Below are 15,147 nucleotides of genomic sequence, written 5' to 3' on the forward strand. Positions count from 1 at the left end.
GTTTTGGGTTTATTGGCATACCATCTCATAACAAAAATAAATGACAATAAAATGAGAATTCTATATGAAAACGGATATAATGAGTTTGGTATATATATATTTTATTTATTTATTTTGCAGTAAACCAGTACTTAGTTCCCCTCAGACTGAAACTTAGATTCTCGCATCATTTCCTGATGTGTGCACATTTGCCATTCTGCTCATTCTGCCCACATTTATAACCACATGTCAACAATCTTTGTGGTTTTTGTTGCAGAGTGATTATTCAGAGTCACAACTCACACATTAGGTCCACAGCAAAGACGCATCCATTGTGTCATCCTGGGTGAAATACCTCTTGAATGATTTTCTTATTTCTTTCTATTTCTAAATTTCACATTCAAAGTCTTTTCAGCCTCTGACACCAGAGTAAATGCACTCTGGGGGTAACTCCCCCTTTGCTGCATGCCTTTTCTTTCTTGAGGGGAAATTCAGCGTTACATAGCTTCTTCTCTCAACTCGCCATCCTGAAAATAATCAACACACGTTAAATCTCCAATGATGACGTGTAAATCTGAGGCGGTGTCCAAAACCAACCCCTATACCCTCTATAGTGAGGAACGCAATGTATCCACTGTGACACAGCACCAGTGCTTGTTTGATATTTGTTAATTTGTGGAGAAAATAAAATTACTCCAGCACTGATGTCGATGTGGTACATAGACATGTGTCTGCAAACTTTGGCTGCAACAAATATAGTGATGCATTTGGGCATTTTGGTGATATCTAAGCATATCTTAACTGCAGCGCCCCCTAGAGTCACCTCCGCCTCCTCCTGAAGACTTCCTTATTTTTGTCAAAAACCAATGAATGAGAGACAAACAGGGGTTTGGTAAAATGTAAAATATGAATAACAATCAATGGTGCACATACAAATTAAGTTTACCTTGATGTTATTTACCGGTATTTGTATTTTACAATAACGTCCTCAACCAGTTCGTTATCTTATATTAACACATTTCTATCCAGGAAAGCTCCTTCTCAGCAGCCTGTGAGGTCACAGCTCACAATAACATCAGCCAACATGAAACTTGAACCCTCATTTGTGTCGTTTCGGCTTCAATGTGGAGCACGGCTTCCTGGGCTGGACTGTGAACGTTCTGTTGCCTGTGTGTGTGTGTGTGTGTGTGTGTGTGTGTGTGTGTGTGTGTGTGTGTGTGTGTGTGTGTGTGTGTGTGTGTGAGGGGTGGGGGGCCGTCTGTGGGGGGTTCTTCCACAGTAGTTTGATTAATGCTGAATTTCTACATATGAAGAGAAAAGAAAACTAATTGACAGATTCTTCCAAAGTCTGGTGTCCTCAGTGTTTGACCGACAATGAGCTGCTGTCTTTGATCTGATTTGTGCGTCTCTTTTTATGATAATCTAGTCCAATCAGAGGATGGTGTTTCTGCGCCCTCCCATTTGATACGAGTACATAAGATGGACATTTTTGACATTTCAGCCCATCTAACCGTCTCCTTAGCTGGATTAGCCAAACATGAGGTTTATATTTTATCTGCTGAGCCTCCGACTCGTGCGTAAGTATATACAGTCCTCTTTTATTCCATTTGTATTCAACGTTAACACAGAATAGTGCCCATGTTACTGCATTGGCTGTTTTCTTTAGGTGGGGTGGATGAGCAGCACTTTGAGATGAAACGGGCTGATGTTGGAGAAAATGTGACTCTGACTTGTGAACGCGAGCAATCTGGAGAGCCAACAATGTTCTATTGGATCAGATTTGTTCCTGGAAGCCCACCTGATGTCGTGGGAGTCATTTATTATTTTGACTACAAGGCTCCAAACAATTCCTCTCATTTTATTTGTGAACAGGGCCTGGCACGTTTATGTTGCATATTCTGTCAGTGACTCCACATGATGCAGGATTTTATTACTGTATTAAAACTACTTATACAAGCATGACATTTCTTCATGGGATATTTCTCAGAATTCCAGGTAAGAATGATGTAAAATAACAATTTAATTTCATATTCTTTTAAAATGTTAGAGGTAAGATAAGATATCTTTATTTCTGCCACAGTGGGAACATTTACATGGCTGCAGCAGCAAAGTCTGTGATTCAGAGCGATAGATTTGACAGAAACCCGACATGTTTCTTGTCCTATTTCAATTTCTCAGGGACGGAGCCTGATGTCAAAGCCGTAATCCAAGTGCCTCCGTCTGATTCGGTGCGTTCAGTGACGCTGCAGTGTTCTGTCCTCTCTGACTCTGAAAACACAACCTGCAGAACAGAGCGCAACGTGTGCTGGTTCCAGTCTGGACCTGATGCATCTTATCCCAGTGTCTTTGCTGCACACGGAGGCCGCCAGGATGGATGCCAGGGTGGTGTCAGAGGTGGCGCTCCACAGAAATGGGAGAGCAGCAGCTCAGAGTTACTGGGCTCCTCTGATGCTGGGCCCTTTTCCTGCGCTGTGGCCACATGTGGGGAGTTTTTCTTTGGAACCCTCAACTTCAGGACTGCAGGGGTCTTAGATGAGAACACTATATTGGTGGTTCTGCTGGCTGCTGCTTTGGTTGCAAGTGTTATTGTAAATGTCTGCCTGGTTTGGATCCTAAAGGGAAAATCTTCGAGCTGTTGCGAGGGTACGTTTTAATTTTTTTTTAAGGAGTTTAAAAATGTAAAATTATTTCCCATTATTGTTCAGTGAGAATATATTCAATAAAATACCTTCTGAAACAGCTGCTTTTTTTCTCTTATTTTTAAAACAGCTGCCGTACTCAGTTGCACAACAGGCGCGAGTGACGAGGACACTCAGCCGGTGAGGATCAGAACAATCAAAAGCGTTATAGACGTGTAAATACTGATTTTTGATTAACATGAGATTTTTCCCTGTGTCTGCTCAGACAGAAGAGGAGATGTGTTATTCTGCTCCAGTCTTCACCAGGAGCAAAGCTCAACCAGACAGAGGTCGTCTCAAAGACAAAGAAACAGTCTACTCTGAAGTGAGGACCCCCGTTACAGGAAATTAATGCAAATGTAGGAAACACATTGTTTATTAAGACAATTCAAATAAAATTACACACAGATACAAATATGTCGACGTTATCGCTCAGCTTTTAAGAGTTTTAAGAGCTGCTTTGTATCCATAGAAGGACCGATTTAAAATTTAAAATTGGTCTGGTCAGGTTTGATCAGTTCTGCTCCTCTCAACCTGAAATTTTTTCTTATTATTGTTCATTGTATTATTGTGATGATTGTAGATTTTCCTTTTTAGCACTTTTGGTGTTTTAATTTCCGTATTGTCTTTTTTGTAGGTTTGTTAACTGTTCTGAAACTTGCTCAAAATAATGCTGGTGTGTCCCAGCAAAAGCATTTATGTTATTATAAACCAGAATTAACTAAAAGTTTGCTTTAGTGTGTTTAATAAAAGGCTAAAAATTTACCTTTTATGTTTTGTTACAGATTTTTCCCAATAATTTAAGTTTATTTGTAAGGCAGCCGTTAATAAGTTACTATGTATATAAGGAAAACAGACATTTGGTTGAAAATGAACAGATGCATCAATATACACGGACATTGAAACATATGAACTGTCTAAACCACATAATTGTTTGTCAAACCATTGGCCTAGATTATAAATTAAGCGAAAAATGTTCAACTATTCTTTATATCCATTGGAGGTCTGGACATCCGCAGACATTGGTCTAGTATTAAAGCACCGTGTGGCTAGCTTTATAAGAATCTTTTATGTGAGCTGATTAGACCAAAACATAATAATAATTAATAATTAATAATGAAATCCTAGTTTATCATTTTTAAATAATTCTGCACATCAGGATGTCACCAGACTTTGATGGACTGCCTATTAGATTGAGCCACATCAAACAGACCTACTGGTTCCAGTTCAGGTTCAAAAACTGCTGCAAGTTCAAGCACAAATGCGTAATTGTTGGTGCTACAGTACAATTTGAATATGTACTGCAGCATGTATGTCTCCCCCTCGTGGTAGATGAAGTCATTACACATTTGTTTTCCACTTCGCTTAAACAGACTTGTATATTATTGTTCTTTGAATTTTAAATCTAAATATTTTTGTGCTGAACGTGTCTATTGTCTTTCTAACCCCCCTCTATTGCACCTCTTCTCTCTCTACCAGTTGGGTTAAAGGAAACAGGGTCATTTCATGGTTTCTGCCTCACCACACTTGCCTCAAGGAGAGAGTTTGTTCATTCTTAATATTATTCTATATTAAATACATGTAATTATTAGTAAATTAGTTTAAATTAAATTGGTTTGAAGTGTAGATGATCTCATTGGATGTGCTAAAACACAAACCAAAATCTCTTCTAAACATAATTTTTGGGTTACTACTGTAAATTTCTGGTTGGCGAGTCAGGGAGCTAAAATTCAAATGAAATCCTTCACCATCAAAACTAAATATCTCTCAGATTTAAGAAAGGGGAAATGTCATCACAGTGCTTTTACTTTAAAAACTTAAAAACTCTGCTTCAGTTTTCAGAGGTTGGAAAACGAGCTGATATCACTTCCCTGTGCTCTTACTGAGAACCAAGCACACTGTAATGAAACTGTTTCCTTCATCTGATCATTTGAGCAGCACCTTTAACCCGTGAGACGCGACAGGCGCACTAAATAGAGAATGCTGATTCTATTTTATATCCTCCTCTTTCCTGTCAGATTTGGGGGTAAGTAACCCAGGAAACTATTTTTTTTTACTAATTAGTTCCAAGAATCTGCTCTTTACTCTGTCATTTTGGAGAGATCAAACACATTTTCCTATGTTGGGTGTATTATTTGCCTTTACAGGATGCACAAATAACAACATTGAGACCAAGAATGTAACTGTTGGAGAGACTGTGAGACTGAAGTGTCCCCGCAAGACGTTAGAAACCCTCTTATGGATCAGAGTTATTCCTGGATTCTTACCTGAACGCCTCGGAAAATCATCTCATCATACAAAAGATTCTCACTTCACAACCAAAATTGAATCAGGATCATTTGTTTTGGTTATTAATAACACACGTGTGGATGATACTGGAGTTTATTTCTGCATGACGGGGAAAAGTGCATTTTTGAAAAGAGTAGACCTAACAGTAGTAGGTGAATATCTGCTGGTTTGGACATAGTTCATCTTGGAACATCACAGTTCATTTATCAGAATTCATTTGTGCCTAATTTTGTCTCAGAACGCGAAGGTGATGGTGTCCCCACGGCTCATCCCTATGATCCGACCCCTGGAGAACGCTCTGTGCTCCTCCAGTGTCCCGTCCTCTCTGACTCCGAGAACCCAACGTCTCTGGATGACCTCAACAGCCGCTGCTGTGGCTCCAGATCTGTTGGGCCATTTTTCAGTTTTCATTGCAGAAACAACGTGGAAGTGGATGAAAACAACTTAAACAGATCCAGAAACAGCGTCTTCAGTAACATCTGCTCTTCTGGAGATTTGTGTTGTTCCATAGGAAAATGTGAGCAGACATGGGGGAACTGCTCAGAGCCCAAAATTGAAGGTAAAAGTTGATTTTTACATTCTACTTCCTGTATTTCAAATTGGCAATAAATATGCTAATTATTTTAATTTTATGATTTCAGTGAAAATTAAAGATGGCCATATAATCTCCACAGTTTATACACACTCGGTGCTGCTGTGTCCGTTGGTCTCATCGTCCTTTTTATTTATCTGAGGACTAAGCAGAAGAAAACCTTTGTGGCTGTTGCACTGGTAAGAAACACGTCTCTTAAATGTCTTAAAGTTACTTGAGAAGCATTTTGGGCAAATTTACTTCACTTGTGTACTTTTCTTTCACCAAACAGCTCGTTTTACTCTGCAAAGAACTGCTGTAAAAGTCAGTGTTGATCACTGCAATCAACAGGTAAAGACATGATAAACAGCCATACATAATGTTAATAATAAGATTTCCATGTTTCTCCCAGACCAGTGAGGAGCAGGATTTGGTTTACGCCATTCCAAACATTGCTCGAAGAAAATCAGTGAGAAATGATGATACAGAGAAGGAAGAAAGAAGCATCTACTCTGATGTCAGGGAATACTCTGGAGGAGGGCTGATTAAGGCTGACTTCTACATTATACTTCATTTACCATATTTTGGTCATTTTCATTCATTAACAAATGAAATGTGTGCAAAGAGATGCTGTGTTTTACGTATTTAACTCACTGTTAACTAAATGCCATGCCTCTCGGGGGCAGCAGGGGAAAGTTGACTGTACCTAAAGGCAAAACTGTGCTGATGTTATTGTGACATGTGGCAGGACGAGGAACGACTCAGACTGAGCAGATGGTTTAAACGTCTTTATTCCGCATCCACCAGACAATACTAAATGGCGCTTCGAACAGTGCATCTAATGAAGGGCTAACCACGCCCATCACCCCATGCATCACCTGGGTGTGAGATACACCCCTATGTGTCCGCCACAATGTAACTCAGTTTAACGCCTGCTTTGCCGTACCTTGAAGTATCCACTGATAACTAACACATCACCAGCACATGGTGAATATTTAAATGGGGGATTGGTGACAAATGGACCACCCCAACGTTTCCCTAAATGTGTTGTTGTTGATTCAGTTCATTCACACACAGAAAAAAAAGGTTTAAGTTGCTTTACGACCACTTTAATGAGCTTTGAGGACAAAATTAACTACAATAATCGGTCATTTTTTGGGGGTTTGGGTTTTTTGGCATACCATCTCATAACATTAAAAAAATAAATGACAATAAAATGAGAATTCTATGTGAAAACAGATATAATGAGTTTGGTATATATATATTTATTTATTTATTTTGCAGTAAACCAGTACTTAGTTCCCCTCAGACTGAAACTTAGATTCTAGCATCATTTCCTGATGTGTGCACATTTGCCTTTCTGCTCATTCTGGCCACATTTATAACCACATGTCAACAATCGTTTTTTTTGTTGCAGAGTGATTATTCAGAGTCACCACTCACACATTAGGTCCACAGCAAAGACGCATCCAATTTTGTCATCCTGGGTGAAATACCTCTTGAATGATTTTCTTATTTCTTTCTTTCTAAATTTCACATTCAAAGTCTTTTCAGCCTCTGACACCAGAGTAAATGCACTCTGGGGGTAACTCCCCCTTGCTGCATGCCTTTTCTTTCTTGAGGGGAAATTCAGCGTTACATAGCTCTCTTCTCTCAACTCGCCATCCTGAAAATAATCAACACACGTTAAATCTTCAATGATGACGTGTAAATCTGAGGCGGTGTCCAAAATCAACCCCTATACCCTCGATAGTGAGGAACTCAATGTATCCACTGTGACACAGCACCAGTGCGTGTTTGATATTTGTTAATTTGTAGGGAGAAAATAAAATTACTCCAGCACTGATGTCGATGTGGTACATAGACATTAAGTGTCTGCAAACTTTGGCTGCCACAAATATAGTAACCTAACAGTTCCATACACGCAGTAACACAATATATTTATACGTATATAGTTGTGCCACAAATGATAATAGCACAGTTTGTTCAGTCAATTCAAAAAATGTTTCCAACTTTAACCCAATACCAGCAAATCCAGCATCTTTCCTGCCACCCAACCCATATTACTCCTTTACATGTTAAATAAAACTGATGAAGATGGGAGATCTTTTTTGTTGTTGTTTTTTTAGGTCTGCAGCACTAATTACCTCGAATAAACTGAAAACAAGTTCACAATAGCGCAGTAGAGCTTTGAGATGCTTCGGATGTTTTTACCAAGTAAATGATTGCATAATCACCACACTCCTGCTTATCTGAGAACTGCCTTGCAAAAGTCCAAAGAGAACAAAAGAAGGACAGCACTGCAAATTATCCAGCCAACCTCATCAAAACTATACAAGAAAAATTGGTTAATTGTCAGTAAATATATTAATACAGGTAATATTAAATATGTTTCCTTTACTTGGCAGCTGCGTGGTTCCTCCACCAAAAAGGATCTGCCCACACATGTCCACTGCGCAGTAGTAGTACGTTCCTTTATCAGAGACGTTGACCGTTTTGGACAAAGTATAAAAACAGCTTCTTTCCTCCCCTTCACAGCTGCTGTGGCTGGGTGTGTAAATGATACTGGGGTGGGATTCTCCTGACCCCAGTCTGATCCAGTACACATTGTCTTCAGCTGGACACGTGTGCTGTTTTTTTTCCTTCTTGGAGTGGAGCGAGCACTGGAGAGTCACCGACCCACCCGGGTGGACTGATTTGCTTTGTTTCACCTGTAGCGAGTTCTGACCTTTGTGGTCTGGGTGAAGTGGATGGAAAAGAGAAAGCATGTTATTCTCAACTCTTTCACCAGAAAAAAGACTCAGGTGTGGTCTTACGTTACCGTTCACAATCAAAACTGTTCCGTTGGTAAATGACATTCGTACGCTGTTCCTGCTTGACACAAGTATGTCGCTTCATCTTCTTTGGAAGCGTTTCTGATCTTAAAAAGATGCAGAGAATTCTCTGTGGTTGCTGTAAATCTTGGTGTGTTAAACTGTCCTTGGAGCGACACTTTGCCGTAGCCACTTGCAAATGTCTGAGCTAAGTAACCGAACTTTATTTTGTGTAAGAAAAACCCAGTTACATCAGAAGAGCCTGGACATGTCAAGGTGACATTATCGCCCTGGTTAACGCACAGGGATCTTGTGAGGAACGTCTTCATTTTGAGCTGGAGGCAATGGAAACAACAGAAGAAACAAAGCAAATTAGTATCTACCTGTTTCGATCTTTTAACTGGAATTATATTGGTTGCAGTCATTTCAACATAAAAAAGGGCACTTACATAACCTACTGAGGAGAATCAGAGCAGCCAGACCTCCAATCATGTGATGCAGCATCTTTCTCTTGCACAATTGGTGTGGTAGCTCACTAACAGTCCTCTCAATATGGGAACGCTTACAGTGTAACTATTCTGATTGGCTGAAAAGCAGGAAATGTTTTTTTGTAAATATGCCCATCACATTTTCAGACTACAGACTCTTTAATTCGTCTTTGCTGATGCGGTTGAGGGTAAACTTTAACGCACGAGCATTCAATATAAAATCAATATAAAATCTGAGCATGAGAAGCATTTTATGTGATCTTTGTTATTGTGGTTTAGTCCTTGTTACTACTTTTAAAATTCATAACCCAACATGCGAAACCTAAAAGTTGATGGAGGCAGAGGCAGAATCAAGTCAACAAAGCATGCAATCTAGCAGGTATTTAAAAGGTGTAATGTCCCTGCTGGTGATTTGCTGTGCATGCACTGAGAAAATAAAATTCCAAAGAATCAAAATCCAAACTTCCTTTGGTGTCCATTTGAGGTTTAAGTTTTCGGCCCTAAAGTAGAGCCGCAACTCGAAACATGAAGAGCAGTTCACAAGGTTTATATACAGTTTCATCAAAAAGCAAAGGGTTAGTCCAATTTGTTAATAAACACAGAAAAAGGGTGGAACATTAATGACTGGAAATGACTGTCTGATGCTGATCATGAACGAGACACTGTGGGAAATATCAGGAGGGGAATGAGTCCCTCAATGACACTAATTTTAAATTTTAAGGTTCTTTTTTGCACAATCTGGGGCTCATCGGGGGGTGGGGGGTCAAATAAATTAAAAAGACATTAACTTGATGACATAATTCATATTCACTCACAGAAATAAGTGTTTAAATCCTCAGAGAGAGAATAAGCGCTTTGGTATATTGCACCCCTTAACATGACCCATAAGTGAATTTTTAAACAAAGTATCTTCACAACATTTTATGTCAAACTGTAACCTTTATTTTGGAATCTTCACACGTAAAAGCACATCACATCACCAGCATCACTATATAACTGCTCTGGCTCTTCTGCTTCTTGTGACATCCTTTGATGTCAGGAAATGAAAGAAGAACCCAAATAACTCTCACACTCGATGCTCAGAAATAAACCCATGGGCTCAAATCCAAATTAATTTGACAATAAAAAAAAGTCTGTCAGAGACTGGGTTTAGGAGCAGAGGGGTCTTGGTTCAAGGCCCAGTGCCTACAAAACAAGTGTTCTGGTAGTAGGGCCAGGTGTCAGGACACATTTGGAGTGTAGCCGAGGTACCCTTGAGCAAGGTAATGCACCTCCAAATGCTGCAATGAGCTGGCAACTCATTCAAGCAAGTAGCGATAGGCCCCCTGTGAAGAAAAGGAAGGAATGAAATGAAATAAGATATTTCATTTGTCAGTTTGTGGTTGTTTAGGATGAAACATGCACATCAGCCCAGATAAGATATTCAAAGGTTATTTTCAAATAACCTTTTACTCTCTTTTAGCAAAAAACCTACCACAAAATAAATAAAATAACTACAGCCAAAATACTTGATAATTAAATTTATACATTATACTGCATTGCATCTTTTCTCCACCTTGAGGTGGTGGCCCAACCATGTGTGCATGCGTGCATGCATGTGTGTGTGTGTGTGTGTGTGTGTGTGTGTGTGTGGTGGTGTGTGGTGTTGTGTGTGTGTTGGGGGACGTTAGACCAGTACTATCATTTTGAGTCACATGTGCTATAGCTGAGAAGAAAGACTAGATTTTTTTGTAGAAGTGGGGAAGTAATATTCATTTATCCTCACAATAAGATGTGCATGGCCTTTTGATTCTTTACTTGTGCTTGTTGGTTATTTTTGACACATTTCCTACTGAAATGGAAGTTACTATATTCAATTTGTCATTTAGAAAATCTAAAGTTCATCTATCACTTCAGCTGCACTGAACTGTATTTGATGATCTCATGACCTAGCAAGCATATCCTGAGCATCTATTTTTAAGAAATCATGATTAACAGATCAGTTTCAGTTGCACGTTACTGTGAATTACTATCAACTCCCACCGGCCATTTTTTTACGGCCATTGCACTGTCAGCACCTGAAGGTGCACCTCACAGGAATTAAATTTGAGTCATTGTTGTCCATTTTTTTCATGCCAGTACAAATAGGCAAGTTTTGTAATTCATAATCCAAGTTAAATATGCATTGTTACTATTTATAGATATGACAACCATTTTTGTTTTTGGTAAGGAAAAAAATAAGTTTCCATTTCGACTACATGCCTTGCCCAAACAAACATCGGTCTGTGGTATTTGCTTCTCATCACCTTTGAAAGAAAACAAGCCAGAGGTAAGAAGTAGACTGCGGTTGGCTGCATGTCTTTCTTTTACCAGAACCCATATGACTTGCTCAACAGGATACTGGCCCCAACAAATGCCTCAACCAATTTTAGTACATGCGGTTAACATTGTGCAGCTCTGACCTTTTAGTGAGTTGACCTTAATCAGTATAGACAAAAGAAAAGATTTATCAGCTCAAAATTTACCCTCTGCCTCTTCAGTTAACCCATTCATAGCATTAGATAACAACTGCTAAAACTATTAGTGGGTGTAGGTGAAGGACAGCTGCACCAGTGGTCCAAGGATCAAAAATCAAACTAAGTAGACAGATGATGAAACATTTTTGACATGTTTTTTGTTACGCATGTTCGCCATAAAATCTCTCTGTTGGGAATTTAAAAATAAATAAAAATTGCAATTCTTGAAACATCTGAGAAGCAGTTTTATTTTCATATGCTTTAAAAAGAAGTAGACCCTAAAGCCTCATTATGACCAAACCCACCACGAATGTGTGAATTTTCCATGGTCCTTTGTCACCATGCAAGTGAGAAAGAGAGCAAGAAAGAGAGAAAGAGTGTATGTGTGTGTGTTTGTGTGTGTGTGTGTCTGTGTGTGTGCGTGTGCGTGTGTGAGGGACAGAGAGAGAGAGAGAGAGAGCAGTGACAGTCCAAATGCAAATGAATAATTGAGTTTCATTTTTGCTGTGGTGCAGGTGTGAATGTGATGTACAATAACAATAACAATTGTGTAACTAAGAAAGTATCAAGGAAACCATGCAATAATAAAAAAAAATGACATGTGGTCATGCTCTGGAATACAGATGTACTATTGCAATGTTTGTCTATTTCATAGTCATGATACTCAAAAAAGGTTGTTTCTGCAGTGCACATATCACTAAGCACATTGTTTCATAGGCCTGGTTGCAATTTACCAAGTTTACAGTGGCGGTGCAACTCGTTAGTGTTGCTTCCTTTTGCAGAGCGAGTGGAGGTGCTGTTGAGACTTTATTTGTATCTGTACACATCTACTCATGACTGATTATCTGTGCAGGCCACAAGACTTTTGCTCAGAAAGTCTCTCATGTACCCACCAAAGTAAAAGTGGGTTAATATTTACTAATGTTAGAAGTCATAAAGCGCAACGTCGCAGCTATATTTGTGTGGTGGTAAATAGCACCACACCCTGTCCTTTGTCTGTGGTTGAGGTGAGCTAGTTAGAAACCTTGATCCCTATTCTGTCAGCGGTTGCACGTGTTTTCTCGGCGAGTGAAGTTTCTGCAAAATGTCTACCTGGAAAATCACAGTGATGCACTGGTTCACGGTGTGTCTGTGCAACTTCTGGCATTTCCAAGTTTCAGCATTCAATCTAGACACAAAAAATGTGCTCACAAAAAGCGGAGACCCGGGAAGCCTGTTCGGATTCTCTGTGGCCTTGCACCAGCAGCAGAACCCTACCAGGAGGAACCTGTGAGTACAAAACAGCCTCAGTTGTCTTTGAATACTACCACGTCTCACCAATTGAGGTGTTTTTGTCCAGATTGCTGGTGGGAGCTCCACGAGCCAAACATCAGGACCAGGTCAATGTTACCGGTGTTGTTTACCAGTGTGACCTTGCAACAACGTCTGAACGCTGTGAGCCCATTGAGTTTGATAATAAAGGTTTGTTGCTGGAAATATGGGCCATTTTCGCTTGCTGTGATGGTTAAGGGGGGGGGGGGGGGGTTCTCTTGGTGATTTGTACTTTACCAGTACACCAGTGATTTGTACTTTACCAGTACAAATTGAATTGTATGAATTGTCCAGTATTTCACTAGGGTTTGAGTTTTATTAAGGAACACAAGGGCTTGTGTTGCAGCTTAACCTTGTATTATGTTGAAAAAAATTACAATAATTATGTTGCGGGTCATTTTGACCCGTACTGTGTAAATCCATTCAAAACAGACAAAAAAACAGTTTAAACCAACAACAACTTTATTTTAGAATATATGAACATTCAGAAAAGAGACATAACAATACATTTTACATGTGCTCATTACAAGAACATTCTTGTTTCTCTTTGGGCAGTATGAAACAACTGTTGCTTTCTCCGTGAAAACAAATACTGAGGAATGCAGAGGTCTGCCCTGCATCTTAAGAATTTCACTGGGAAGTTCTTGCTGCTTCTTCTGACTGTTCCCAACATAGTCAGCTTTTTCTTGTGAAGTTCTTCTCCAAGGCGGTAGGATGTAAAGAAGTTGTCACATGTGATGTTATGACCTTGCAACCCTTCACTCATCTCCAGCACCACACGCATCCCCTGATTCTTCTCAGATGCTCCTCCAGGTAGCTTTCCAGTATACACTTGCATATTCCATGCATAGCTGGATTTTGCATCACAGGCCGCCCACATTTTGATGCCATACTTGGCAGGCTTACTGGGCATGTACTGTCTGAAAGGACAGCGCCCCCTAAATGGAACAAGGCGCTCATCTACAGTAACATGTGGACCAGGATTGTACAACAAAGGTAGAATTTCAACCCATTTATCCCATACATCTCTAATTGCAGCTAGTTTGTCTCTTTCACGACGACCAGCTCTGGTTTCACGGTTGTCAAATCGGATCACACGAGATATCATGTGAAATGTCTCCAGAGACATTGTTGCTCGAAAGATTGGCCTTCCATACTCTTCATCCCATAGACTTGAAGTTGCTTCTCCCTTTGACCTGTACATTCCAGCTAATACCAGAATTCCGATGTAAGCATGCAAGTCAGTCTGATCCAGTGGCTTCCATTTCTCCTGAAATACACGCCTCCCCTCCAAGTTGGTCATTTCCAGTATGATCTTCTCAATTGGTGGGGATATGAAGAGCTGAAATGTTGATATGATATCATCAACTCGTGTGACAGCAAATCTTGTAGGACCGGGAGTCATTTTGATGACATTGGAAGATGACAGTCTACCTCGGCTTTGGTGTGGTGATGTTGACCATTTTATTTTACCATCTTTAGATGCCCATGTCTCCTCTGTGGATGATGATTGCTGCATTCCTTGGCTTTCATCCAATGGAGAGACAACGGCAGGCTCGTCCTCTGAATCCTCCTCATCATCAGAAAATTGAAAATCTGGATCATCAGTTACATTGTCCTCGGTCTCTGAAATATCCTCTGTCTCTGAAACCTCTTCCTCTGCATCAGTGTCTGAGTTCAAAATCTGTGATAAAGCTTCTTCAGCTGTAAACGTTCTGGAGCTCATTTTTGGTGTGTTGGTCAAAGAGATGGCATAAGAAAAGTGACAAGAAAAAGGGAGAGAAAGTCCCTCCTCGATGCACCTGGGTCTCTGGCAGTCAAAATACAATTAAATGTACATCACAGCACAATACTCTTTGATGTAGATCAGAAGGACATCAAAAGGCATGTTATTTTGGATATTTACTGCTACTTACTCACATAAAAGTGTCCGGGTCAAATGACCCGCAACATAATATTCATATTCAAACTCTGCACAGACATTCCACTAAACACCACAGTGTCCAAATTTTACACACCAATTCATGACCCTAGATGAGGAAAAGTCACAAAATTTCATGAAGAAAAACCAAAGATAACCAGTACTTTGGTCAACACAAAAACCAAAACGGGTCAAATTGACCCGTAGCATAATACAAGGGTTAAGGTTCGTCTTTATAATTTAGGTCAGGAAAGGGTCAAAACTCTTTATCTGCTTATAGTTCAAAAACAAGTATGAGAAAAAACAGTTACTGATTTTAAATTTAAACTCCTCAGTGGTTTTATTTTCTAGAGTTCCTTGAAAGTAGAGGAATAGACGGCCAGTGGATGGGAGTAAGAGTGACAAGTCAAGGTCCTGGGAAAAATGTAATGGTGAGTAACACAACCTAAAAGAATAAAACTGGAAAACTGAAAACCGGTCTTCACCTGTTTTCTTATCTGTCTCTGTAGATGTGCGCCCATCGTTACCAGCAATGGGTCCCAGATGCCTTTGTGGCTCACCTATTGACAGGCCAGTGTTAGCTCTTAGGAGATGACCTGCAG

The 15,147-nt window shown here is 39.8% G+C and overlaps 1 protein-coding gene and 1 long non-coding RNA gene across 7 annotated transcripts; both read left to right on the forward strand.

Moving 5' to 3' along the window:
• Nucleotides 1–1,421: 1,421 nt before the first annotated feature.
• Nucleotides 1,422–6,053, forward strand: LOC130520758 (uncharacterized). 6 transcript variants are annotated; one of them, XM_057024476.1, is made up of 7 exons: nt 1,422–1,556; nt 1,646–1,974; nt 2,158–2,622; nt 2,749–2,798; nt 2,884–2,982; nt 5,194–5,505; nt 5,588–5,702. In XM_057024476.1, the coding sequence occupies exons 2-6, from the start codon at nt 1,866–1,868 to the stop codon at nt 5,392–5,394; spliced, it is 924 nt and encodes a 307-aa protein (XP_056880456.1). In that variant the 5' UTR covers nt 1,422–1,556; nt 1,646–1,865; the 3' UTR covers nt 5,395–5,505; nt 5,588–5,702. The 6 variants fall into 6 exon arrangements, with proteins under 6 accessions (XP_056880456.1, XP_056880459.1, XP_056880462.1 ...); XM_057024479.1 differs by lacking the exon at nt 1,646–1,974 and having other exon boundaries at nt 1,423–1,556; XM_057024475.1 differs by lacking the exon at nt 1,422–1,556 and having other exon boundaries at nt 1,574–1,974.
• A 6,015-nt stretch (nt 6,054–12,068) lies between these two features.
• LOC130520759 (uncharacterized) lies at nt 12,069–14,976 on the forward strand. Its single transcript, XR_008949037.1, has 3 exons — nt 12,069–12,582; nt 12,653–12,692; nt 14,897–14,976. It is a non-coding gene; the product is annotated as an uncharacterized LOC130520759 (long non-coding RNA).
• The last annotated feature ends 171 nt before the right edge of the window (nt 14,977–15,147 follow it).

This window comes from Takifugu flavidus, unplaced genomic scaffold (genome assembly GCF_003711565.1).
Source record: "Takifugu flavidus isolate HTHZ2018 unplaced genomic scaffold, ASM371156v2 ctg509, whole genome shotgun sequence".
Lineage (NCBI taxonomy): Eukaryota > Metazoa > Chordata > Actinopteri > Tetraodontiformes > Tetraodontidae > Takifugu > Takifugu flavidus.